Source organism: Arvicanthis niloticus, chromosome 16, assembly GCF_011762505.2.
Source record: "Arvicanthis niloticus isolate mArvNil1 chromosome 16, mArvNil1.pat.X, whole genome shotgun sequence".
NCBI lineage: Eukaryota > Metazoa > Chordata > Mammalia > Rodentia > Muridae > Arvicanthis > Arvicanthis niloticus.
The window spans coordinates 9,749,167-9,776,627 of NC_047673.1; the positions used below are offsets into that span (position 1 = coordinate 9,749,167).

General features: G+C 47.1%; 1 protein-coding gene across 2 annotated transcripts in view; it reads left to right on the top strand.

Annotated features, from left to right (window-relative positions):
• The first annotated feature begins 970 nt into the window (after positions 1-970).
• Myom2 (myomesin 2) overlaps positions 971-27,461 on the top strand; it is a 69,636-nt gene continuing 43,145 nt past the window's right edge. The window contains exons 1-11 of one of the 2 annotated variants that reach the window (XM_034520352.2): positions 971-1,088; positions 7,540-7,657; positions 9,005-9,160; positions 12,716-12,854; positions 12,986-13,143; positions 14,007-14,099; positions 20,892-20,980; positions 21,071-21,121; positions 24,115-24,279; positions 24,536-24,697; positions 26,553-26,694. In XM_034520352.2, coding sequence (XP_034376243.1) covers positions 7,551-7,657; positions 9,005-9,160; positions 12,716-12,854; positions 12,986-13,143; positions 14,007-14,099; positions 20,892-20,980; positions 21,071-21,121; positions 24,115-24,279; positions 24,536-24,697; positions 26,553-26,694 — 1,262 coding nt within the window. In that variant the 5' untranslated portion in view covers positions 971-1,088; positions 7,540-7,550. Of the gene's footprint in view, positions 1,089-3,760; positions 3,983-7,539; positions 7,658-9,004; positions 9,161-12,715; positions 12,855-12,985; positions 13,144-14,006; positions 14,100-20,891; positions 20,981-21,070; positions 21,122-24,114; positions 24,280-24,535; positions 24,698-26,552; positions 26,695-27,461 lie in introns of those variants that run through there. The other variant, XM_076913872.1, reaches the window with a different exon arrangement.

The window sequence follows — 27,461 nt, forward strand, 5'->3', positions numbered from 1 at the left end:
GATTTTCACAGCCGACTTGTAGGTGGCTGCTGCACACAACCTAAAGGAGCAGCACAGAACTCTGCAGCGTTGACTGGCTAGAGTCCTCAAGTCAGGGCTGTCCCTCCAGACTCCTCCCCTTGGCAGCATGACCATGCCAGGTGCATGTTATTTATATTTGGACACACGCTGTGTGAAAAGATGGACACCTGCCGTTATCCCCACAGGTCAGAAGCAGCACAGTCTGGGGAAGACCATAAATAAGTCTGGGCTTGCCTAGCAAGCTGTCCCCATGAAGGCAGGCGGCTCCTGATAAAATTTTCCAAGATAAAGTCTCATCTGGATTAGAGTAGCTTTTTAATCAAAACACACGCACACACACTCGCATGCACACACATACACGCGCACACACACACACTTGCATATACATGTACACATGCACACACATATGCACTTGCACACACTAGTGCACACTCACACACATTCACACACACTCGCACACACACACACTTCCACACACATACACATGCACACACATACACACTCACACTCACACTATCGCACACACACACATTCGCACATACACACACACACACACACACACACACACACACACACACACATACACACACACACAGAGCTTCTGTCTTCCCTGTTCATAGCCAATAGCATCCTTGGATCTAGGTGCTCCGGCTAACAGCTGATTCAGATGTTCCTGGATGCTCATGTGGAGAGCCACTGTGTATGTCAGGGAACCCTCAGTGAATGAGGAAACGTGCCTGAGAGTTTGGGTCTGCCATTCAGCTCCCGTGCATTAGGCAGGGAGGGGAAGAGCAGAGCACCCTGGGACTTGGTACCAGCACTGTCTACTTCCTAGTTTGATTGGCCCCCTTGCATCTGGTGCTTCTCCTCTGGAAAGCAGGCCAGTGATTTATGATACAGGTATGGGTTTGGGAGAGGCAGTCCTGTGCCTAAATATAGCACCTCCTCTGGCCATAAATGGGGGAAGCACAGGGCTCTGCAGGGAGAAATTAGCTCTGCCGTCCTCAGCCAGTGTCTGGGAGACTCTCCCACAGTAGTTTTCTCCTCTGCTGGCTCTTCTCCTTTGGGTGAGTGTTTTCTTCTCCTTCTCTCAGCTGTGATCTTTTTGGGAGACTGCAGAGCATGCTGCAATTGCTTTCCCATGGGGGCCAAGTTCAGAGTGAAGAGTTACCTGTATGTATTCCTTACTATAGGAGAAATCAAGTGATTTCTATCTTTGTGCCTGTCTTTGACTGGACTTTATGCTCATCTCAGTTAGGATACTTCTCTTCTCTTCTCTTCTCTTCTCTTCTCTTCTCTTCTCTTCTCTTCTCTTCTCTTCTCTTCTCTTCTCTTCTCTTCTCTTCTCTTCTCTTCTCTTCCCTTCCCTTCCCTTCCCTTCCCTTCCCTTCCCTTCCCTTCCCTTCCCTTCCCTTCCCTTCCCTTCCCTTCCCTTCCCTTCCCTTCCCTTCCCTTCCCTTCCCTCCTTCCCTTGCCTTCTCTTCTCTTCTCTTCTCTTCTCTTCTCTTCTCTTCTCTTCTCTTCTCTTCCCTTCCCTTCCCTTCCCTCCTTCCCTTGCCTTCTCTTCTCTTCTCTTCTCTTCTCTTCTCTTCTCTTCTCTTCTCTTCTCTTCTCTTCTCTTCTCTTCTCTTCTCTTCTCTTCTCTTCCCTTCCCTTCCCTTCCCTTCCCTTCCCTTCCCTTCCCTTCCCTTCCCTTCCCTTCCCTTCCCTTCCCTTCCCTCCTTCCCTTGCCTTCTCTTCTCTTCTCTTCTCTTCTCTTCTCTTCTCTTCTCTTCTCTTCTCTTCTCTTCTCTTGCCTTCCCTTCCCTCCCTTCCTTTCTCATCCTTTCCCTTCCTTCTCTTCCTTACTTTTGAAGGGGGGTGGTCATATATACCAAGCTGGTCTCGAACTTGCTATCTAGCCAAGAATGACCTTGAACTTCTGGTCCTCCTTCCTTCATCTCCTGAGTGCTGGACTCCTGAAATCACGGGCATGTGTCACCAGGTTTCTATGCTGTGTTGGAGGTCAAGCCCAGGGCTTCAGGCATGTGGGGCGAGTACTCCACTAACTGCGTGTGCTACATCTCTAGGCATGGCCCCCAAGATCTTTCTTTGTTTCTCTATGTTCTGGGCCTTATTTTTGTATAACCCGATGCTGCTTCGGGTAGGTTGTATCCACTGGTTTCCTGCATTTGTCTTTTCTAAATCAGCTAATTGACTTGATGTCTGAGGTTCTCACAAAGGATCCGAGATAGAGAGAGGAGAGGGCTGACTAGAAAAGGGGGTGCAGAGAAACACCAGGCATTTGTCTGAGAGCTTGACGGGGCTGGGAGGGAGGCTTAAGCTTTTCCAGTGAAAGGACAATTGTTTGTGGATTGTTGGGTTTCCTTTCCTTGTATGTATCTGGGGTTTGGATCCTGATTCTGCAGGTCTCCAGCTCCATTCCTTGTGCAGGGCTGTGTCCAGTGACCTGCCTGTCAGGAGGGAAGGGCTCATGCTGCATTTGAGGGCCAGGCTGGAAATGTCCAGCTTTCTCTGTCACCTGCCCAACATTCCTTCTTTCCCGAGTACAACAAAAACAGGAAGCAAAGAGCACGCGGAACGAAGACACTTAAAGGTGATATTGAATAATCGGGGTGGGGGGCAGATAAAAAGCTGTCCTAGGAGCCAAGGACTTAGTCTCTGGGGCTCACGCCAACTTCATGCGCCCTCAGGAGATGCTGTGCCCATGAGCTCACCAACTGACACCTCTGCCTCTGCAAAGAGAGTGGAGCTGAAGTATGGGGTAGGCTGCGGAATGCCCTGGGAGGATGTTAAATTATATTTGTAGCAAACGCGTAAGGAACGCACATGAATCAGGTACCTTAGCACCCAGAGACTGTTCTATGCAGACTAAGGGAAGATTGTCCACTTTGTGCAGTTTTTGAAATTGTTGACTTAATTTTCCTTTGTGAAGTGAGATGGCACTGTGGGTTGCTGTAAGAATTACCCAAGTGGGAGCTTCCTGGGATCATTTCCTGTGTCACATTCGATAGTATTGGAGCATTTTGGGGGAGTCTGTGAGTCCTCACAGACGGCTGAGTGCTTTGTGAAGGCAAACTTGTATCCCTCCATATCTTACACCAAGGCTCTCAAAGAGGGGCCCTGCAGAATCCAGCCACGTTTAATTGACTCTCAGTGCCCCCAAGGCTTGTGTGTGCCCAGCTGTTGGTTTTGGCGGTATGAGGTCCTTTTTGACAATAAGTCATTTTGCAAAGCCTTTGGACAAGTAGGTTCCAATGTGAACGAGCTGGGGAAAGGTTCATTTCATGAACTCGGGGCTTGTCCCTTGGGATCTACTCTGTGCCAGGTGATTCTCTCTCCTCTTCCATGAATCACGTTTATTCCACGTGTCGATGAACCTTGCCATTTTTAGCTGTGTAAATAACTTTATTAATTGCAGAGGAGTAAATGCTTTCAACTTGACATATCCACACACACTAAAACTGTGTTCAGTGGCACAAACCGGTTTTTTCCCACTGTTCCTTGCAGGGAGGGCTTAGAATAAGGTACATAAGATACAGGCAGTCCCAGTACTGGGGGATGGGCTAGAGTTTCATGATGGTGTCCTGATTCCTAAACATGTTAGGAGCCTCTCGGGTGTGGCTCCAAAGCTGGGCTGAGAAGGAAAGTGTCTGGGAGTGGTCAGGAGAGCAGCTGCTATCTTGGCTCTGCTGGAATGCACCAGTAGGTCGGGTGAGGCGTGTTCATCTGAGACGGCTCAGCATTGCTGGTCAGCATGGCCTCTGATGTTAACTCCGTACAGCCATGGACATATGCTGCTGGAGGGGAGGGGTATTTAGAGGAATATTTCTGGCATTAGTTCAGTCCCCTGGTTTTACAGAAGCCCGCCTGTGAACATTCAGGCTCTGAGGTCTCTAGAGCCAAAGCCTCTGTCTCCTGAACTCCAGGGGATCATCAGAACACGATTTTTGGAAAGGAGGTACTCTTCATCTTTTTGGGTATGTGGGAGGGCACTTAAAATATTTCTTAAAGAGGCCAGTAGTAGTGTTAGGATGGGTGAACCTGATGCTCCCCAGATGTAGCCCCAGAGCACTTACTGGGTTTCAGAAATATACTTCTGGGAGGTTCCATTGCTATAACTAGGGTTAGGAGCCCGGCTTGGCTGAGGGAGGTTCTGAAGTGTAAGGTCCCAAGGAGTCAGCAATGGCTGCGTAGCACATGCTGGGTCCCATGTGCCCCCTTCCTGTTCTATGTCTCCTTGGGCATGATACTGTTAGCTATCTGAAGAGAGAAGTGGAGCTGAGGGTCCCAGGCACAGGGGTGAGGCACAGAGGTCCAGCATGCATTGTCCCTGAGCAATGAGTCCCTCCTTTAAATCCAGTGGTCTTGGGTTCAGCATCAGCGGACACATGTCAGTCACTTCAGAGTGCTTGTACTTGGAGAGCACTCGGCAAGCCAGACTTATAAGGGACCAAAACATTCAGAGTAAGTACAGTAAAGTGCTGTGGCCCTTGCCAAAGGCCCCCAGGGGGTGTATTCCCAGTGGGTCAGTTGTGTCAGAGTGAGGGACCCAGGAAATGTGACCGATTGAGGTCAGAAGTTCCTCGCTAATCACTACAAAGTGTGTGTTCCTCACATATTAAGTGTTTGAAGACTTCCAGGCTTACCCGGCGGCGTGTGAAGGTAGTGTCAGAGATATACCACACAGTGTGCTGGTCTGCACCTGGGGTATTGAGTGGGACATCAGACCAGTTAAAGGGAAGACAGTCATGGAGCTATAAAGACCCGTCATCTTACATTCTGCACAGAAGCATGGGCTTAGCCAAGTGTGCATGGCCTTCTCTGGTGGACAGTTCCACTAGGCATGTAGCATGTGTTTGGAGCTCTTTTTGCAAAGAGATACAAACAACTTTGAAGGCTAACACAGCACACATGTATGGAAGCTAACATGTGGAATAATACGATAGTCTATGGTTTCTGATGAAGTACTCATCAAGAGATGGATCAAGAAGAAGTCCTAGAGAGGAATCTATCATGGCTACCTCTGTAAAGCTGGACCATCTTTAGCATCCACCTATGAACGGCTCCAGAGACAGCTGTTCTCATGACAGGCAGCCATGGGCAGCAGACTGTTTTGGCGACTGTCTTGCTTCAAATACAGCCGAGGCTCTCCCATGTTAAAGTAAGAGGGCCTTTCAGGTACCCCCTCCTATCTAGGGTTCAGTGTCACAGTTCAGTGTCACAGTGACCGTGTGACAGAGACAGCCACGGGTTCTGTTGTTTGTTACTCTGTACCAAGCTCGGTGCCAGCTGTTACATAGATTCAGTGTGGAATATCAGGGCCGGAGAGATTAGGAGTAAGCCCCAAGCATCACAGAGCAGGAGTCAAGTTTGGCTTCAGCTTGGAGCCTGGCACTTGACCTCTGAGTTCTCCTTGAAGGCTGGCTGGGTTGGTTCTGTGTGGCCCTTAGGGCACAATGCCTTGATACACATTTGTAGCCTGTGTGTGATGGCACACTCCCATGGAATCCACCCATGACCTCTGGGCTAGGAGATGGCTGGATCACAAGTTGATTTTTAAGAATACCGATATACTAGTATGTCAAAGCATACAAGGCCCCAAGATAGAGACCTTGGGGAGTGGGTAGTGAGCTGGGCCAATTGTCTGGATAATCCCCAGGACCTTCCACAGCTCTACAATTCTATGTAACTGGAATTGATCATGGGGTAAATCACGCAATATGGTGAATATTCTAATATATAGGTGGGTTGGGTGACGTGGACTGGAGTGGGGGCAGTCTCCTCTCTGAGCTCCCCCTACGTTCCCATCCTGAGCTCCCACCCTGTGAATGCATCTGAGTGGTGGCCTTGGAGCTGGGCTGTGGGCTTCTCTAAACAGAACAGCCGAGGCTCAGGCTTGACCAGTTCTTTATGTCTTATCTGGAAAAGCAAAGGTCACAGAGATGTAGCGAAGAAGCTGCCTCTGGGCAACTGTGCAGAGATGACCAGATGAGGCACGGATTTTATTTACTTGGGGTGAGTTGAGGTACGAGATGAACACGTGTAATTCCTGCATGCTCTACCATCTCTTGATGATCTCTCGGGAGAATTTCACCCAGACTTACTCACTTTCCCCCATCCTGGGGTTTCATTGCTGTCATGGTTTGTGCTTTCCTGCCTCTGTTCCAACCCAAGGTTCACGACCCTTGGAGGCACTGGTGGGGCTAGCAATTTTCCAAGACCCCTGGGAAGTTTCTGGTGTGGCTTCAGGCTTCACAGAGTAGCTCTGCACAGCACACCGGCACACCACATTCCCACCACCATGTTTCTGAGCCCTTTCTGTCACCTGACCTCTGTCTGCGGCACAGTCACCCCTCAGGGCTCTGGCCACGTGTCCCCTGTTGGGGGCCTCTCTGGCTGTCCTCTCTTCTCCTTTACAGGTTGCTCTATCTCTGTGGCCTCGGGCTCTTGTCAGTTCAAGTATGTGTTTACTTCTCTAATCTGTTTAAATTATTTTTATCCTCTTTGCTCACACGGCTTTCTGCTCTGCCATGGACTCATTAGGCAGGCATTCTATAAAGACTGCTAAGCTAGAAATGAAGTGAAACACAGAGTCACCTTTTCCCCATTTTCTGGGAAGCTAACAAAAAAATAAAACTGTGTTCCAGAGAAGTCTGTGGGCTTTGTGACTATAATCGAGGATAATTTCTGTCTGTGTAATCATCTCCATTTCCCTGTCTTGGGATCATCAGCATAGCTGTTCGTGTGTGTGTGTGTGTGTGTGTGTGTGTGTGTGTGTCTGTCTGTCTGTCTGTCTGTGCCTGTCTTTCTTTCTTCCTGAGTGTGTGTCTGTGTGTCTGTCTGTCTCTCTGTGTGTGACTCTCTCTTCTGAGTGTATGTGTGTCTGTCTGTCTCTCCCTCTCTGTCTCTAAGTATGTGTGTCTATCTCTGTCTCTGTGTGTGTTTGTCTATCTGCCTCTCTGTATCTGTCTCTCTGTCTCTGTGTGTCTATATGTGTGTCCGTCTGTCTCTCTCTATGTGTCTCTGTGTGTGTGTCTGTCTTTCTTTTTCTTTGTCTTTCTCTTGTGTGTGTGTGTCTTTCTCTCTCTGAATGTGTTTGTGTGTCTTTATCTCTGAGTGTCTGTGTGTGTGTATGCACATGCACATGTGGAGGTCAGAGGTCACTGCCAGGTGTCTTTCTCAATTGTCCTGCACCTTCTTTACCTGAATGCCATGAGACAAGGTCTCTCATTGAACCCGAGATCACCAATCTGTCTGGACTACCAGGCCAGTGAGCTCCTGGATCTTCCCTTCACTCTGCCACCTTGAGCCCTGGAGTTAGCTGGTTATCCTAACATGCAGCACTGAGTCTTTGATATGTGTGCTGGGAACCTCATTCTGGTCTTCAGGTTTACACAACAAGCACACTTATCCCACAGTGTCATTGTCTCAGCTCCATCTTTCTCCCTTGGAATTATGCGGAAGTGAAAGGCAGAGCACACTGGACCTGACTCCCCATACTTATTTCTCTCTCAGGAACACCCAAGATGTCCCTGGTTGCAGTGCCTTTCTACCAGAAAAGACACAAGCACTTTGACCAATCGTATCGAAACATCCAAACCAGGTACCTCCTGGACCAGTATGCAGCGAAAAAGTAAGTTGACAGGTTCTGGCTAGACTCCGTGGATTCTGTGTGTGTGTGGCTTTGATACTTTCTGGTCAGGAACTGTGCTATTCACTGAGATCTGGAGAGGAAATGGATTGTGGGAGGTCTGAAAGCAGAGAAGAGAGCATCTCTGATGTATATATATCCCTTTTGGAGACAAGAGGTTGGTTGGGTTGAGTGACCCATCAGGGTAGAGTTGTCATGTATCCTCTGTGGCCTGTGAGCTGGCTCTGAGCCCCATGGTGGAGATGCCCAAGAATACTCAGTACGAGCCCACTGAGTTTTATACTTTTCCTCTGGTGTCTTCCAGCAGTGAGATTTAAAGTCACCCACCATATAGGGCACCAAGGAGGAAAGCGATGGGAAGAACACTGGTAGCGTTCACTGATGACAAGACAAATGGAAATGAAGTCCTTGTTAATCACAGTTCCCCTACCTGATAGAACAAGGGTGACACCTCAGTGTCCTGCCTGCCAAGGGGAGCTTGAATCCAGTCCTACCTTCATCTCCATCTTCTGAAGGATGATGTTTCTTCCTGGCCAAGCTCCTGAAGGATGAGGTCTCCTCCAGCTTGCAGCTCGTGCTTCCCTGGCACTGTCCGTGGGCAGCAGATCTACAGCTTCCATGGGCTGATTAGAGGGCTGTGAGCAGGAAGAGACCTCTGAGGCCGGCCTTCTCTTGCTGTAGGTGCCTGCCACGTGTCACCAGCATCCTATATTTAGAAATGTCTGTGGTTTTCATTTAGTTGCCATCCCTTGTTATAAACAAAGCCAAACATTTGCAGTCCATCTCAACACACACACACACACACACACACACACACACACACACCCCACAACCTTGGGTGCAAACCAGGAAGCAAGGTTCAGAAATAGCTGGCAGAGAAGAGATAACATCAGTCATAGGGAGCTCAGGGGAAGTGTTTTTCAGAGTATTTGCAGACCAATGGAAGACACCATATGCAAAAACATAGGCTTCGTTTTCTGTGTACTCATGCATATGTGTGCATATATATATGTGTGTGTGTGTGTGTGTGTGTGTGTACATGTGTGTGTGTTCATGGATATGCCAGTTCCTGCTTGTGATTGTGTGATATATATTGGTGTATGTGTGTGCCTCTATATGAGGTATGTGTGCATATACAGGAATGCAGGCACACCCAGGTACATCTGTATGGACATAGATGTACACGTATGTGTACTTCTGTGCCTATGTTCTGGGTGTACACATGTGTACTTCAGGGAAGGTTCGGGTGTATAGAAAGGAAGCATTGTGTGTTAGTCTAAGTGTTAATCATTTTCCAGGTGCATCTAACTATTTTTGTTGTTCATTCAGGCAAGCAACCACCCAGTCCTCATCCCAGAGGTCTCTTACAGAGAGGTCCTCTTTGAAGAGAGCTTCCAGTCAGAGCTCCGCTGGGGCGACGACCTGTAGGCTGTGTGCAAAGCGGGTGAGTGCATCAGAAGAGGAAGAAGTTGAAAATGAAAACAGGTAACTTCTTTGTGTCCCCTGTCAGCTGCTGTGTGTGTGTGTTTCTCTGTGTGTGTATGTATGTGCGTGTGTTGGGAGGGTGGGGTGCTAGTTGGAGAGGTTCAGCTAAGAGAAGCCAAGCTTGCCAATAACCAGAGCTGAATGTTCCTGCTTTCCCATCCCCCGCTTACCCTTTACCATCCCATGTCAGTCCCAACACACAAAGAATTTGGACTGACTCTCCATCATGATGTTGGCCAGGGCTGAGATGTTGGTTTTGGCTCATTCTCTGCACTTAGATCCCCGCCTTTCTCTAAGTTCAGGTGCCTCAGACTCCACAGTTGAGTTTCCATCATGGCCAGTTGTACCTTGGAGCAAGGTCATCTCCTGAGGAGGCAGCCAGTGTTTAAACAGCTGTCTCTGTGGACACCAAGGGCTGCAAAGGGTTCTATAAATCATCATATCTTAGATTTCAATGGGTTTTGGCTCACGAGGGTGCACTGTCATAGGAAAGAGAAGGACGAGCCAAAATGTCAGTCCTAAAATTACAAAATCCAGGTGATAGTGGAACAGCTGTTGGCTGCACTTCGATCTTTCCAGATTAACACGAGGAGGGCTGGAGGAATGGCTCCAAGGCTAAGACGCTTGCTGCTTTCACAAGGGACCTGAGTTTGATTCCCAGGCGGCTCACAACCACCTGGAGACCCATTTCCAGGGAGTCCTATGTTTCTGGCTTTCTCCTGCATCTGTATTCACAGACACAATACCTACAATAATTAAAAATAAATCTTAAAGAGAATAAAATGAGCAGCCAGATGTTTCACACCTTTTGTATATCTCTCCAACTCTTCCCTAACATTTTTCAAAAAAAAAAAAGAAAGAAAGAAAGAAAGAAAAAAACCCAACTCTTTAAATCAGAAAGGCTCACAAGAGTTGGGGAAGCATGCTTCATTCGAATGTTGCGTCATGATGGGGTAGCTGGGCCAATAATGAAAACCCCAGATGACGATTCTTTGGCGACAACGATATATTTTAGAATTGTAACATACACTAAGATGAAAGCAAGATTCTTAGTGTTTTCAGATCCTTGGTGGGTTTTTTGTTTGTTTGTTTCTTTGTTTGGTGTTTTGTCTTTTTTATTTTTATTTTTTTAAATCCAGACATAGCAAATTTGTATTCCTAGAAATTCTCGGCTGTGTCAAAGTTACGACTATTTTAAGCGCGCTTCTAGTAATCCTCACGCTACTGTTTGGTTAGTTAAAAAAATGTGTGTCTAAAGAATAAAACGCACCAAGTTTAATAGTTCTTACAAAGAACTACATCCTACGGGAAGATTCAAACAGTAAAATCATAATTTAAAATTCACATCTTGCCCTAAAATAGCGGGTCATTATGCGATATCATGTGGACACTGCCCACTTAAGGACCTACTTGAAATGTGGTATACCTTAGGAGTTCCTTCAAAGGATAGGCACAAAATAGACTATATGTGTGGATTATACATATGAATTTTATTCATCCCTTTAAAAACACAAATTAGCTTATAAATGCCTTAGGTATATTGTACCGCACAAATTGTGTAGATGTTATTATAAAATGATGGCTTCTGGTGTTAGAGAATGACTTCCAGACGTAAGCTCTGTGATGGGGATGCAGCTCAGCTGGCATGCACGGTGCTCTGGGAACCATCCCTAACCCCACATACACTAGGTCTGCATGACTGGAATCCCAGTAACCAGGCAGAGGCAAGAGGATCAGAAGTTCAGCTCATCACTTCAGGTTGGCTACTTAGTGAGTTCAAGGTCAGCCTGGGCTAGATACATGGGACGTCCAAACTATCTGAAGTTTTAAGTGTTCAATTGCATTGGGAAGGTATCTTCTGATTGTATACAAATCTGGGGACTAGACCTTGGAAATCTGAGTTGTGTCCTTGTATGTCCATGAGCCATATATCTGTGTGACTTTGAATATACTATACAAGCTCCTGTCCCTCAGGGTCCCCACTGTAGGATGAGGAAAGTGAAGATCATTAACTTGAATGGTTGGTACGTTGCTTACCTGTCCAGTCTCAGCTGATGGAAATCTTTATGACACACAGTGTTTGCACTGGGTTCTTCGACTCTTGAGTCTGTTTTTCAGTCATGATGCCTGATTCCATTTTGTTGCAGCTCTTAGCCAACTCTGGAGGTCAGTCCTCTTGGCAGGTGTAGGTTACACGTTTGGGGTTCACTAGCCTGAACTGACCCCACTGGCCTATGGCATCGTAATACTTTACTCTCATGACTCATATAGGAAACTTTCCACTGTCAGATTTATTTATTTATTTATTTATTTATTTATTTTACAAAGGTGAATTTTTCCATTAATTAATTTATTCTTATTTATTCAAGTTACATCCAATCACTGCCTCCCCGTCTCCTCATCACACAGTCCCTCCCACTATATTCTCCTTCTATAGTCCCTTCTCTTCTCCTCTGAGAGGGTGGAGGTCCTCTGAGAGGTTCCACCCAGCAGCTGACTGAAACTGATGCAGAGACACACAGCCAAACAGTGGATGGAGCTTAGAGAGTCTTATGGAAGAGTTTCGAGAAGGATTGAGGGCCCTGAAGGAGATAAGAACTCTACAGGAAGATCAACAGAGTCAACTAACTTGGATTCTTTGGGGCTCCCAGAAATGGAACCAACCAAAGAGCATACATGGGCTGGACCCAGCCCCCCATCCCCACTCATGTGTAGCAGATATGCAGCTTAGTATTCATGTGGGTCCCCCAACAATTGGAGTAGGGCTGTCCCTAAAGCTGTTGCCTGTCTGTGGATCCTGTTTCCCTAACTGCAATGCCTCTGTCTGCCTCAGTGGGACAGGATGAGCCTAGTCCTGCAGAAGCTTGTTGTCTCATGTAAGATCTTGAGATCACTTCTTCCTTTGAAAGTAGACTGGGTGACTAGTGTTCCTAGCAGTGATTCCAGGGTTCGGGGAGATGATGCCATTGCAGGGTATCTGGGAGGATGAAAGAGACCCTAGTGAGCACTGGTTAGAGCCTAGGGTCATTCATAGGGTCATACCACTCTCACCTGTCCCAAGTGTTATCATGAGCACTTACCACTCCTTATAGACATCAGCCCAGTCTTGTATATATTGATTCTTGGCTTTGACAGGAAGGGATGGCTCTGAACCCCCGCCCCCAGGTGTAAGGCTGACACTTCTCTGTGATCCCTCAACCTCTACATGCAGGGATCCTTCCCAGTGCCCCACATATGCCTGCTCCTGAAGGACTCTATGGAGTGCCCAAGTATTTTAGTCCTGTCTCTCATGCCAAAGAAAGCAAGGGGCATACACTGTGCATAGCTGTGTTAATAAACCACAATCTGCCGTTCTTTGTAACTTTCTGTGTATACTGACACACACTGAAAAGAGAGGCAGTGTAAGTAGGAAAAGTCACTTTGCTTTTCCCCATCATCTTCTTTTATCCCTTCACACTGAGGGATGGGTACACAGAGAAGGGACCTGTCTAGTCTGTTAGTGCCACCAAATCTGTCACTTGTCCTATGACCAACAGAGCTTCTTGGCTCTCCTAGGTACCGGTCTCTAACGGCTTCTTATGGAGAAGCTAAGAGGCAGCGTTTCCTCAGTGAGCTGGCCCGGCTGGAGGAGAATGTACATCTGGCACGGTCACAGGCTCGGGACAAGCTGGACAAGTACTTCCTGGAGCAGACGGTAGGAGGACCTGCCTCAGAGTTCCTCAGAGTGTAGAGGAGAGTTTGTCTGCATGCAAATGGTCTAACGCTTCACTAACAGTGGGCTGCTTCTGCCAAACCCACCCTGACCACCCTCCCTTCTCCCCATAGGTGGAAGACAATCTAGCTTGGCAGAGACCCTCATTTGAAGAACGGATGAGCAGGGCCCCTGAGATCCTGGTGAGGTTAAGGTCCCACACCATCTGGGAGCGGATGTCAGTGAGGCTCTGTTTCACTGTACAAGGATTCCCCACGCCTGTGGTGCAATGGTGAGAGACAGCTGCTTCCCTTCAGGAACTGTGTGCATGCCTTTGAGCCTGTCATATAGACCTACCCAAGTCCACCTGGGAAAAGTGCGTGCAACATTCCAAATGCCCGTCTAATGCTCTGCCACTCACATTTTAGGGACATTGACTGTCCTTTCAGAGCATTTTGTTGAAGAGGTTTGCTCCCTGACTAGACATTTATGTTTGTTGTCCTGGCCATTGTCTATGCACTGCTTCTTGCTGACAGTGTTCACAGGGCCCATGTATCTACTTTAGCTATAGGAGGGCGGAAGGAGGCTGTAAATCTTGATGAATTACATCTTGAAGCTCCACAGCCCCTTCTTGTTCATTGGCTGTTGAAATCAGGAATTGCTGTATATCCTGTGGCCTGGCTTTGTCTCGGGAGTCTTGGAATCTTGTAGCTCAGCCCATCCATGGTGGTAGGGGCCAGGGAGGATACCAAGGCTTGCCCAATTGTAATACAGCCTGTGGGTGGCTGAGTTTTGCTTTACAGGTTGGGGGGCTTAGAGCCTCCAAAACTAAGAATTCATGCACAGTGTGATATTTTCTTCATAGGCTCTAACTACAATGTAGCCCATTGGACCAGGCTGGGACCTGACTAGCACCAGCTAGGTTTCTTTTTAAATGGAACGATAGCTTCTAAATTCACAAGATATGTGGGTTCAAGTAGATATGTCTACTACAATGATACAACTCCTGCCTCTTGTAGAAGGCTGGATCCAGAGCACCTTGTACTCATGGACAGGGGAAAGAGGAGCAGATGTTTCTCAGAGCACAAAGGAGGCTGGGACACAACTGCCAAGCATATCTACCTGTATACCGATATAAATGCTTCCCTCCACCAGGTACAAAGATGGCAGTCTGATCTGCCAGGCAGGGGAGCCAGGCAAGTACCGGATTGAGAGCAGGTACGGAGTGCACACTCTGGAGATCAACAGGTGAGGAGACACAGTTAGTGTGTGCCGGGGCCACATCCTATAACCGTGTATGAACTTAAGAAAGCAGAAGCCATCTAGGAGAGTGGGTAAAACCCTGATCCCTATACTCAGGAGGCCAAGGCAGAGAAATCGAGATATCTACACCAGCTTGATTGGCAGGGTTGACTGACTGGAAGAGTCACATGATGGCACACACAGGCTACTCTCCCCAGACACACAGACACACACAGACAGACCCATTCTTCTTGCATCTTTTCCTAGATGTTTGCTTAGAATGAAACGTTTTCTTCATCTTCATTAAAATAATTTAAGGATTGGGTTTTGTAGAACAAGAAATGATTCTGGTATTTGTTCCCAATAGCAAGGTAGATTCATTCAATCCATGTTGGCTACAGTGGAGAAGTATGCTCAGCCCATAGCAGATCTGGGGCAGGACATCAGAGCCAAGAAGAAGGTGCAGTCCACAGATAGAAAGTCAAAGCAGAAAGCTTCTGGGGAAGGGGTTGTAGATAACCCTAACAGGATTCTATTTATTTATTTATTTATTTATTCGTTCATTTATTCATTACATCCCAATTTCAGCCCCCCTCCTTCCCTCCCAGTCCTACCCTCACAAACCCCTCCCCCATTACTGACTTCTAAGAGAATGAGAAGCCCCCGTTGGGCACCACCCCACCCTGGGATATCAAGTTCCAGCAGGAGGCTGGAATGACCAGCCATTCCCTGATAGAGATAGATAAGAAGCTCCATTAGGGTTGAGGGTGGGGTCACATGACTGGGCTGTGTTCTTGAGGAACCTGCTTTGACTGGAAGCCTTCTGTCAGGCCCTGACCCTGCAGCTATGGTGGAGTTTCTCTTTCCACTTCTCAGTTTTTCTTCTTCCTATCTGCTTCCATGTGACTCCTGCTTCTCTGTGGGGCAGACGGCCCCTTCCCTGAGTTCATTTTGGTGGCCTGAGGAAAGCGTAGTGCTGTCCGGAGCCCCGCAGGACTGTGGGTCCCTCCCCTACCTGTGTAAGTGCCACGCCCCCACAGCTGTCCAGTCTCTACTAAGCAGGAAGTCCCGCCCCCTGATAAGCCTCACAGCTGGTTGGTTTCTCCCATCCTCCATCGAGAGCCAACTGAGTACCAAGTACTGTTCTAGGCAATGTGGTACATGGGTGACCACCAAAACTGGACTTGCTCTCTGGTGTCCAGTATTGAGCATAGGTGAATAGCAGGCAGGCGAGGGGAGAACTGGGTCTAGGGTGGCAGGTCATAGAAAACGGGGACGGGGACGACTTTCTTGGGAAGAGTTTCCAAGGTGAAAGGATAGTGGGTGGGAACTGGATGTGTGAGTGAAGAATCTCTGACAGTCTCTTGAAGTGCACAGGTGCTGGGGCTGAAAGGGGAAGGAGAAATGGAGACTAGAGATAGGCCTGTAGATCGGGGAACCCGCAGAACAGGGAGGATTCTAGCTTTGCTATAGTTAAAGGGGGTCTTAGAAGCTGAGATGAGCAGGCAGGATCCCTGCTGACTTGCAGTAGGAGGGCCCCGACCAGTGTCGAGCTCATGCTGAAACTCAAGAATAAGGAACCAGAGGTGGCATAGGGAATGACAGGGATCCCGAAGACTTTGCGACTCTGCAGGCAGTCATGTGTTCCTGGTGGAAGCCTGTAGCTCAGGGAGAAGACAGTTGGGTGGGCGGTCTCCAGAGCACAGCCACTCTGTGGTCTGTAGCTCTTCTCTTGACATCCAAGGACCAGTCAGCAGTAAGCCAGTGCCAGTTTTCTCAGGGACAGCACTGATGTCAGCGTATCTGATCCCTGGGGTAGGTACACTCTGACCAGCAGGTCTGGGTAGGTTGTGTTTGAATGAGTGTGAAAATTGTCACACCCTGACGCAATGTTGGCAGTATTTAGACTTTACATACAGAATAACATTGGCTTTTAAACAGTTAAGAAACACCCAGAATGAACTAAGCTAATTGGCCCAGGAAGGACATGACGGAATGAGCCAGAAACCCAGGTCTCTTGACTTACACTTGCCAAGACCCACAGATCTATCTCTTCACTTTCTTCTTCTTTTTCCTGGAACTTTCTTAGAAGATCAAGAGAATTTCATATTCTTCAGGAAAAGAGCATTGGGAAACCCCACAAATTATAGCTCAGCTCAGCTGTTCATTCCAAAGTGCTGAGCTACAGATCATCTGATCCGGGGTGCGTCTGGGTGTGGAATGCCTTGCCCTTCTCTCTAGCTGGCTGTGGAATGAGCTTTTCCTTGCATTCTGGGGTGACATTTATTCCTATGAATACGCTCTGACTCCTGCAGCTGAATTCTGAAGACACTTAAAAGCAATCTGGCTCCTTGGGACTATTGGAACTTCAACTTGCAGGCTGCACCATGATACAAATACACATTTTTATCTGACCACCCATAAAGAGAACCTTCCCCCCAACACCAAAGGATTCTTTTTTTGTTCTCTTACTCTGAGGGACATTTAGAACAGTCCATCTCCTTTCTTGTTAGTGACATGGCCATCATCTACTTTTTGCTGAATGCTTTCATGACTAAACTTTTATTACACTCCTGACTTTGGCACGTAAGGTCTGAAGAGTTAAATGCTGAGTCCAGTTTCTACTTACTGTCCACCATCAATGAGGAAATCACTTACGATGCCTGTTCATTCAAACATTCAAAGATGTCTGTTCATCTTTAGGAAAGATGAAATTGCATTAGTTCTCACAGGAAGTCCTGTTAAGACGTTTTCACATTGAGTTTCTGAGAGGCAAAGGCACTCCCACGGAAGTAAAAATCGAGACAAAAAAAATCCCTCTATTCTGGGAACCCATCCCAACAGAAAGTAAAACCTCTTAAGTTCTCTCAGCATGAAGCAAAGGCTAGATTTAGAATCTGGGTTTGCTGAACACTCCCTGTGAGGCCCTGAGGAACAGAAGGGACGGAAGGTCCACCTGGGACATGCTGAGGATGGGGTCAGAATTCACTGGCTCCAAGTTAGCCTTCGGTGAAATCAGAGTTTGGTGCAGTTCCCAGAAGCACTCAGATGTCCTCTATGCTTCCTATTCTGCCCCTACCCTAGGCACCCTGTTTTCTATAATCCTACCACATGCAGAGGTAGAACACTATTCCAGTGCTCACTTTCATACGTGTAATTCACTTACTATGTACATGCATACCACGGCTCCAATGTTTTGTGTAGTACAAAACACCCAGGAATTCAATGAACAAGACAAAGCAAGATCCTAGAAGTTCTAACCTTTACCCTGCCCACCCAACAGTCACCTGGACATGCCCAATTCTAGTGAACAAGTGTCAGAAATCAAGGGGTCTCATCTTTTGGCTGGTCATGGGTTTCCTTACTGATGGAAAGGAAGCTGTGGTCCGTGCCTCCTGAGCTGGCTTTCCTAAGCACAGCATGCACTATGGCTCGGCTGCAGAGGAAGAAGTACGATTCTCCAATAAGTCCTTCTCCTAACCCCTGCCATTGTGCCCTAGCTCAGGGCTAGAAGTGCTAATGGGTGAATGGAGGAGCTAATGAGTGCTAATGCCTTAGGTGGCGCTGTCCCAGCTTCAAGTCTCAGTCAGCCCAGGGCAAGCTGGGAGTTGAGTGGCTGTCCGTGACCATTTCGATTCTTTGCTCCTGTCACCAGTGTGGTCCGCTCTGTGACACGCTTTGTCTCTTCTGTGTCACTTCAGTTCTTCCTTATTCAAGAATACCTCAGAGGGCCTGGAAGCCCCTGATGTTTGGAGGAAGAAAGGAAGCTTTGTGCAGGAGAGTAGGGACTCTTCCAATCTTTCGTGCAGGGATCAAGCCAATGAACCTTAAGGGATGGTGATAAGCTTGAATTCATTTATAAAACTGCAAGACTTTTCCAAATACATTGTCTTAATCGTCAACGTCACCCTTATAAAGCATTTTATGAATTTAAGATATAGATACTTTCTTTTGGAGGGAAGGATAACATTGAGAGATGAGGACTGTGAACTGATTCGAGGCAGCACAGGGTACCAAGGTACCACAGCTGTAGTATCACAACCTCGGCAGCCATGTTTTCTGTGCTTATTCAGATTGACCACTATTGAGAATGGCCCTGACTTGCCGAGATGAGCAGTTAGTTATAAACAGAAACAAGTTTCTACCTTGAACTCAAAGGATACCACTCAATTAAACAGAGAGGGTCAAAGCTTTACTGAGGCCTAGGCACAGACAAATGATGTACTATATAAATCATATAGTATAGAGTTTTCAATACTGTCCTTAGCTATACAAATACAACGTGACATGGCTGAATGCAGGCATCTACTATGGGTTTAGAAGTAGGCGAAATTTGCAGTGTGACAAAGGAAACTCAGTTTGGAAACCATCATATGAACATGAAAGACTCTTGATGGAATTGGAGATGGTGCGATCTATGCAGTTGACTGGACAACTTAGGTACCATCTGTGTCCACATGCCTCTGAGGGCTCTCCGTGGCCCAGGTGTTAATTCCGTTTTCAGCTCTGAGGCCGGGGTGATCTGCAGGGCCAAGGGGCCAAGGGCAGTCTTTTTGTCTCTGGGCTTCTCCTAGAAGTCCTTCCCAGGCTTCCTCACGAACTCTGCTCTCTGTTGGGTGGTTGCTGTTGTGTCATGTTCCTAGTCCCAAGCTTCATCTGTGCCACCTTGCGGCCCTTGTAGGGCTCCATTGGTCACTGCAGGAGACTGCCTCTTTTAGCTTTCCAGGTCCCCCAACCATGGCTGTGGTCACAAAGCTGTCACTTTCCCCATTGGCTGCACTGTTGCTGATGAAGGTGGGTGTCAGAGAAGCAAGCATCCATCCTGTGGAACTTTGCACTGAACACTGTTCTTTTGCACTCATGTAGGGCTGTCTGAAGAATTTCAAGCTGCATAGCTGATTGGTTCCTAACCAGATTAGGGCAGCGCTGCACTGGGCTGATGGGTGGCAGCTGCCACTTGTTCCTCCCAGGTGAACGGAACACTATGTGCTGGTGTGAGTGTCCAGATGGACAGGGCTGGGTTGACCTCCATGAGCAGTGGCATTTACAGGGGGCAGGATGTCATGTCTGACACAGCAAAAGTGCATTGAAACTCCCGAGAGAAAAGACAGGATAGGTCTCTCTCCGAAAATTCTCTTTCCCCTTTGCTAGAGATATTAAGTTTTTGTTAAAGACAGTATCAGAAGCTCTAAATGCTACATGGAAGAGAGTCAGACCAAGAACAGGGGGCTTTCTTTGTTCCTGGGCATTCTGGCTTAATTTACTTAAAAGTGAGACTTGGGAAAAGTTTTCCTTTCTCAAAAGTGAACTTGTACAATTTTTCCCCATGATTAAGGGCTCTCCCAGTGCCCCCACCCCCACCCCATTTTGGAGAGAAACAGTTGCAGGAATGTGACTTTTGGTGCTATGTGGATCTTGTTTTTCAATCGTTCCATGTGCCAAATTCTAGGATCTGTGACAATGTTATAGGAAAAGGCTGGGCGTGTGCTCTTAATCCCAGCACTGGTGAGGCGAAGGCATGTGGAAACCTGGGGCTTTCTAGTCATCCAGCCTACTTTAGTCCTAAACTCTGGGTCAATGAGAAACCATGTCTCAAAAATCAAGGATCTCTTTCAGAGGATGACCTCTGGCTTTCGTATGCACACACACACATGTATCTATATGTATATATATGTATGGGCACATATATGGACACACAGGAGTGAAAGTGAGAGCAAGACATGCTCACGCCTCCCCCCCACCCCAAGGACTTAACAGAGAACCTGGCATAAATCAGAACACATGAAGCTGCCTGCTTTTCTTTTTGTCAGATGAACCCAGGAAGTTGAAAGGGTGTCAGTTCACAAGCACAGAAGTGGCCTCACTTCTCTAAAAGATGGAAGTGGGAAATGGGAACTCTGCACCCTGAGAGTTTGTGCCCTTGCCATTTTAAGGTCCTGGTTTTCCTGGGATAGACACATACCTATTTCTTAGGCAGGGTGGAGCCTGGGTGTTTTAATAACACCTGTGTGGGTCATTCCAGTCTGGAGATTGTATACCATTTTCGATTCTCGACATCAGCTACTGACTTGGAAGTCCTTCTGGAGGATGAGGTGGGGTTTTGGATCTCCTTAACTTGACCAGTAGAGTGTTCTGCATTTAGGAAGGCTCATGAATTTCTGCTCAGATCTTAAATACAAGCTCTAGCTCCTGCCTGGGGCTCTAGTGAGTATCTTAGCAGCTGGGTCATCCTGTGATATCAGAGTGATTTAGAACATGACAGTGGCAGGCACAGTTCCAGGATGGGAAGACATCTTGGAAGTTGGGACCAGTTGCCATCTCCTGGGCCACCTTGAGCCAGCTAGAGACCAATCAGCCCCCAGGCAGGAGAGAAGCTCTGATCTATAGAAGAGGTGCAGGACTCTCCCAGACATGGGTCTTTATTGTCCCAGCAGGAAGGATTCTTCTGTGGCCCAAGGTCCCAGAAGCTTCCCAGTGACCACGTGAAAGGACAGACTAGGCTCCAAAACAAGGTCAGGCAGACAAGCGATTTCTCCTTGAGAGTGAAATAAACAATTCCTGGAAGCACTTCTACCCTTCCTTTCTGAGAGTGCAGGTCTGGCATAGGCTGGGGTCAGGCATTCATTTGTATCTATAATTAATACTATGCCCTGTCCTCTGTTCCAAGGTAGAGCTGGCGCTATTCTCCAATAAATCACAAGCAATCCAGGCAACACGGTTGCTTTCCAGGAATGCTTTGTTCAGGTTCAGGATGCCGACTGTGTCAGAGCATCTCACAAACTTGCTTTATCTCCCAAGGGCCAACTTTGAGGACACAGCCACCTATTCAGCAGTAGCGACTAATCCCCACGGACAAGTGTCTACCAACGCTGCGGTAGTGGTGAGAAGTACGTCCCTGCTATCTGCCCTGGGAAGGGGGAAAGCCTCTGTCCATGCCTGTCTCTTTCTGCACCACATTCACCCAATTTCTCTGACAGGGTACCGAGGAGATGAGGAGCCCTTCCACTCGGTAGGACTCCCAATTGGATGTAAGTACACCTGGGTGTCTTTGTCTAGAAAGATGTTTAGTGATATAGCAGAAAGGTGAGAAGTGATTTTTTTTTCAGGGTAAAAAAATCATTGTTAAAATTACATTTCTAATATTTTTCTGGGAGTTCCCCGGCTAGGGTTAGTGTACGACAATTTTCTCTGCTGGCAAGCTGATGTTTTTAGACACAGGTGAAACCGACATGTGTAGAGACTATATATATATATATATATATATATATATATATATATATGAATTGGAAAAAAGAAATGAACAAAAATTTCTAAGCAGATCTATGGCGGTGCCAGAGTTTGTGTGTAAGGACACTCCATGCTCCTGAAAGTCCCTAGGCCATTTATATAACACCTAAACAGGACATACAGCCAGGGTATGCTGAGAATGGTACATACTACCTCAGTGTCCAACAAACCTCTTCCTCATGAGTGGTACCCTGAAGCATGTGGCCCCTTGCTCCATTGTCAATTTCAGTACTCATCCGCTTGCCTTTAAACACCATGAACCTATTGTAGTGCCAGAGAAACTTTAGCAATCCCCCCAAAAAACAGACAGGAGCTGATTCAATGCAATCACAGTAGGCCCTTTATATTTGAGCTAGCTAGGGGCCAACCAGTGCACCACTGTTATGCTGGATGGTTTTGGTGGTGGGAGCCCCGAATATCTATTGGGGCAAGGCTTTATAGAGAGCTACAAGTGGTGTGTGTGTGTGTGTGTGTGTGTGTGTGTGTGTGTGTGTGTGCATGTGCGCATGCGTGAGCATGCCTGCGTGTGTGTAAGCATTTAATTGGAGAGCTAACATGGTCTTTAACATAATTGGCTGGTGCTAGGAGTCATATCATAAATTTAATATTTGCTTCCTTTTGCATTGGTAGTCATTAGGCAGGAGGTGGGCTTGTTACCTGGGGTTACAGATCTGTTGGGGTAACAGCCTGGAGACACCGGTCTTATTGGGGGTGTAGCCTGGAGACACAGATCTTGTGGGGATTAGCCTTGAGACTGGAGCTAGGCTGATGTTTTGTTGGGGGGGGGGGGTGGTAACTTGGAAACGAATGCTAGGTACCCAACTGCTAGTTTACTTGAGTTCAAACTTAGGTCAGGCTCTCTAAAATGGAGTCTGAATTTACGAGATTTGGCATCTCACTATCAGCAAATAGGCTTCTTGGACATAGTGACCTATAGTGACCCTGTCACAAGACATGCATTTCCCTGTGACCCAGGCTGGCTTTTCCCTGGAACACTGAAGAGCTGTGCTGACCTGGTCCAGGTGAGGAAGGCTACCTGAAATGAAGACCATATATGAGTTCAAACATAATTCATATATGGTTTGAGGACAAGGTTTAAGTTTGCCCTGTGCTTCTACCAGAATTGAATTTCCATGTGGCCTTTGGCTTGGTCATGATTCCATTTATATATGAGGCCTAATCATGAAGAATTTCCTGAGGGCAGATCCTTTGGCAACCACCAGATATATATTCAGTTTGTGAGTTTTATTGGATGGACCAACATCCAACATTTGGCTGGTATTAAACCATCCAGGAGCATGAGGCAGGCCAAGGTTGATGCAGGAAGGTCTGCAGGTCTGGAGTCCTACACACCCTGAATACTTGGACTTTTGAGATTATCTGCCTTACTGCAGGACTTCTTCTACTAGAGTCTTATCTTTCTAACAGAGACTTGAAATATCCATAATAGTTGCAAAATACTTCCAGATCACAGTAACAATAGGTAGTCTTGTGTTCACCACACATTTCAGCAAATGTAAAATTTATTTATTTATTCATTTATTTATTTATTTTATTTGCACTTTTGAGCTTAGTGTCAAAGTTCACAGGGCATAGAGTCAATCCCTTTAAAGCACACACAGTTTAGTCATGATTCAGCTATTGTTAAAGGACCTGAGCTATCATGGAGTTAGTAAGAACTTCCGAACAGCCCATCCATCCTCCCAAGTCAAAATTACCATCTCTGTTTTGTAGATAGTTTCTGAACTTTCCCAACATGCATGTGTTTCTAAACCACAGATGCTTTTGGGTTTTAAATTTTTATATTTCAAGTGTGGTGGTGCACACTGGTGGGGATGCAGAGCTGAGAAGAGAGCAAATTGAAGGCTAGCCTGAGCTATGTATTAAGACTTTGTCTCAACAAAGACTTGGGGATATAGCTCAGTGGCAGAGTACTTGCCACTAGTACACAGTGGGGCTGTGTGCACACAGTGTGTGCAAGGCCCTATACTAGCGCTACAGCAACCAAATAAACAAAGCCTATTGATTTTCTTCTGAAGCACACATACTCTACCAGGTATCTTTTCAGGGTTTATTCTGGTTCTAGTGCACTTGCTCTGAAATGACACATGGATAAGAACAGTCCCACCATTTATTTTTAAAGAAGAAAATTCTATAACTCCGGTGGGCATGACTTACCCAAAGTCACTCTTTGGGCTGAGGAGGGACTCAAATCCTAAGCTGTAAATACAGTAAGGATCATGCTGTGTGCTGTGTCCTGTATGACCACACCCCTAATGACAAGGTAGATAAGCTACTTTTCTGAAGACAGAATGGCTGTCTCCCAGCAGGGTGACTCACAAGGGGCTATTATTTCCCATGGTTTTAGGTTTGCAGGCCTGATATCCCAGGCTGCCAGTGTGTGTTCTGGGGAAGGCTGCTTTCTGGCTTGCAGATGGTCTTCTCTCCTCCTCCTGGGTACTCTCTTGCCCATCTGTAAGGATGCTGACCTCATCATGGGGCCCCTTCTCATCATTTCATCAAAGCTGAATCACCTCTGAAAGCCCCACTGTCCTCACACTATGATGCTTAGGGCTTCAGCATATGAGTTTGGAAGATACAGACCCTGAGGCCCCCACCCTCCAAGGGCATGTACTATCAACCACCTAGCAGCTGGCAGTGGCTCTGAGTGTATTTGCTGTGCTGAGACACAGCCACACATGCTGGTCACTAACTGTATCTCCTTCCACCCCAGTGCCTCTTTCATCTGTGATCCCGTACACACATTTTGATGTCCAGTTTTTGGAGAAGTTCGGGGTCACCTTCAGAAGAGAGGGCGAGACAGTCACACTCAAGTGCACACTTTTGGTGACACCAGATTTGAAGAGAGTACAGCCACGAGCCGAGTGGTACCGGGATGGTGAGTGTCATGGTGAATGAGGCCAGGGACATGGCTGACATGTTGACTTCTCACTGCTGCTCCTGAGTCTTCTGTGGAACAGTGGCCCTGGCCACTGGTCTCTCACCTCTTCTGGTGTGGAAGCTGCCAGCAGCAAAGCAGAGCCATGGAAGTGACCTTGGCAGCCTAGCCCTGACCTGGAACATCATCCTGGAGCCTCTGGGAGCAGATAGAAGGGGAGCACCTGAGCTCACCTTGACGTCTGGTTCTGTTTCAGATGTGCTGCTGAAAGAGTCCAAGTGGACCAAGATGTTCTTTGGAGAAGGCCAGGCCTCCCTGTCCTTCAGCCACCTGAATAAGGATGACGAGGGGCTGTACACCTTGAGGATCGTGTCCCGGGGTGGAGTCAGTGACCACAGCGCTTTCATGTTTGTCAGAGGTGCCTCAGCTGGTGTGGGGGTGGGTTCTAAGGAGAAGGTGGGAAGAAGCTACATAGCAAGAGGGGACAGGGAAGAGACACAGGAAAGTGTATGGCGAGCCTTGGGCATTGCACACTCCCCTGACAAGAAACATCCAAAGCGTAAGGCATGCCAGTCATCATGACCCTGAGTTGTGAGTAAGCAGGACCCTCAGGGTGACAGTGCTTCTCGCTCATCTCCCAGAAGTGCAGCAGGCTCTTTAGACCCTGGTGGGACAGACAAGTCTAGGACAGTGACTCTCTCATCTTTGCCGGCTTTGCAGCATGGCAGCACAGTTACAGAACGCCCTGGGTCTGACTGAATCCTCTGTCCTGCATCTCACCTTCAACCCAGGCTCATGGGGTGCTCTTCTTAATATGCAATGGAGAAAGAAGTTCTTGATGTTCCAGGCATAGTGCCAGGCAGTAGCAATAATGACATGCATGTAAACACTTGTCATACACATGTATGTAGGTGTGCATAGACAAGTGTGTTCATGCATGATCTGCACAGACCATCTAAAATTCTCATGGCAACATCCATAAGTTGCTCTGTTTCCCAGCTGGAGACACCAAAGCAAGAACTTGGTTATCTTTCCTGTGACAGAACCAGGGCTAAATTTTGTTGGCGCCACAGCTGGAGAGAGTCCCCTCTGCAAAGCCCGGTGCTCTGTGCTTGAGCTGTGTCCCTCTCTCAGTGTGTTGCGTCTGCCCTGATCCACCCAGGCTGCCCTCTGTGGTCTCCTTCCTTCCCGAGCCTGTTGGGGTGATCCCAGCTATGGCTGCTGTTCCCTGGCCGCCGTATTTTCTGTCTTACATAGTCAGTCATCGTTAGCTGGCCCCTTGGTTCATCCCCCTGCAGCTCCAGTTGTGGAGGTATATAAAAGCAATTGAGATGTCATATATATTCACAATTGCTTCACCAAGGGCTCTGCCATTAGAGTAAGTTACCCTGGAACAAAAATATGTACCTCACTCCTGTACTTCCCACGAGATTGCGTAAGCGTGCGGGGCTGTGGCTTCAGGCTCTCCTACAGAGTTTTGTGGGTTTTATTAGGGTTGTCATTAAAAGATACCTTTCGTTCTCCTGTGTGTCTCAGGCAGGGTGTTTTGAGCCATAAAAAATGCAGTGACTTCAAGCAGGTTTGATTACTTTGCTTATTCTGTACTACACACAGAAAGAACAGGACTCCAACCTGGGGGAGGTCAACTGTTCTGATCATAACTTCTGGAAGTTATGAATGGAGAGGAAACACTAGGCTTGATGCTAATAAATCCCTGGCCTTTAGTACACTGGGGAGGTTTGAATCAGCCACCACAGAATGCTCAGACTTCTGTGGGTATACAGCAGCCATGGCTCCTGAATAAATAGGGATTTTAGATAAGAAAATCAAATGTTTGATGTATTGACTTTCTCAGCAGCTCTGCTGGCCTTCAGTGACTCAGGCATTTGGCCACAAGTTATTCTTATTTTTCTGTTAAATCCTCACACTTCCTAAGAGATTTTAACTATAAATCACCTCTGTTGGCATTTCTCAGATGTTGCAAAGCCTATCTCACCACTGTGACCAGATAAAATTAGGAGAAGGTGAATTTTAATTTCAGATCAAATTATTAAAAAGTCACAGACAAGAAGATTAAGTATTCTAAGTTTTTTTTAAAAAAACATGTACACAGGCATTTATATTTCTTGATATCAATCTGCCGTGTTAATAAACACAAATGCTTTAGTGATAGAGATCAAACTGAGCTGAGAGAATGTGAGTTTGGAGGTCTACGGGCAGGTTTGGCAGTGACCCCATCTTGTAAACGATATGAACATGTTTCCCCACCACAGATGCTGACCCACTGGTCACAGGGGCTCCTGGGGCACCCATGGACCTGCAGTGCCATGATGCCAACCGAGACTATGTCATCGTGACTTGGAAACCACCCAACACCACCACTGAGAGCCCCGTCATTGGCTACTTCATTGATAAGTGAGTGTGTGATGTGTTTCCGTCCATAGGGGCGGGAACTCAGGTGGCCTTACTGAGGCAATACATTTGAATGTGTAATGTCACTGCAGGCTGACAGAACCATTCAGGAGCGTGGTGCTACTTCAGGTCTTCCAATGTCACTGATAAAGTAATTGGTAACTGATGCTAGTACATTGATCCCTGGGAGATCCCACAAATCCAATCTGCGGGACAATTAGAGCAAGTGAGGTGGCATTTTTTTTTTTTTTTTTTAACATGAATGTTCAGCTCTACAACTTGAAGAACCCAAAAGACTAGTTTTCTGACCTTTCATTTTTCTGCTGGGCATTTTATGTAAAAGGTTGCATTTAAATCCCTCAGCCTATGATAAACAGAAGCTAATCTTGCCCACATTTCCGGTTTTCTGGACAGGACTGTATTTTTGAAAGTCTTCTGAATTCTGCATGGGAAGGGTTCTACTGTCCAGTAGCCTAAGCAGAACCTCAGTAAGGCACCAGGGCTGGCTCAGCTCAAGCAAGATGTTCAGGGGAGACAGAGACAGAGATGGATCCCTAGATCTAATCTCACAAAACTTTGCCACCCCAGCTGCAAAAGGAATTGGCAACAATATAGCTTGTCTTGTCCAACTTTGACATGATGGTTTTTGCTTTATCTTTTATTTTGTTATTTTATTAATCATCTCTTAGAAGCCTATTCTTTTCTTCTGATGAGAGACAGAAAGGGAATGGATCCAGATGCGAGGGAGGGAAGGCAGAAACTGGGAGGAG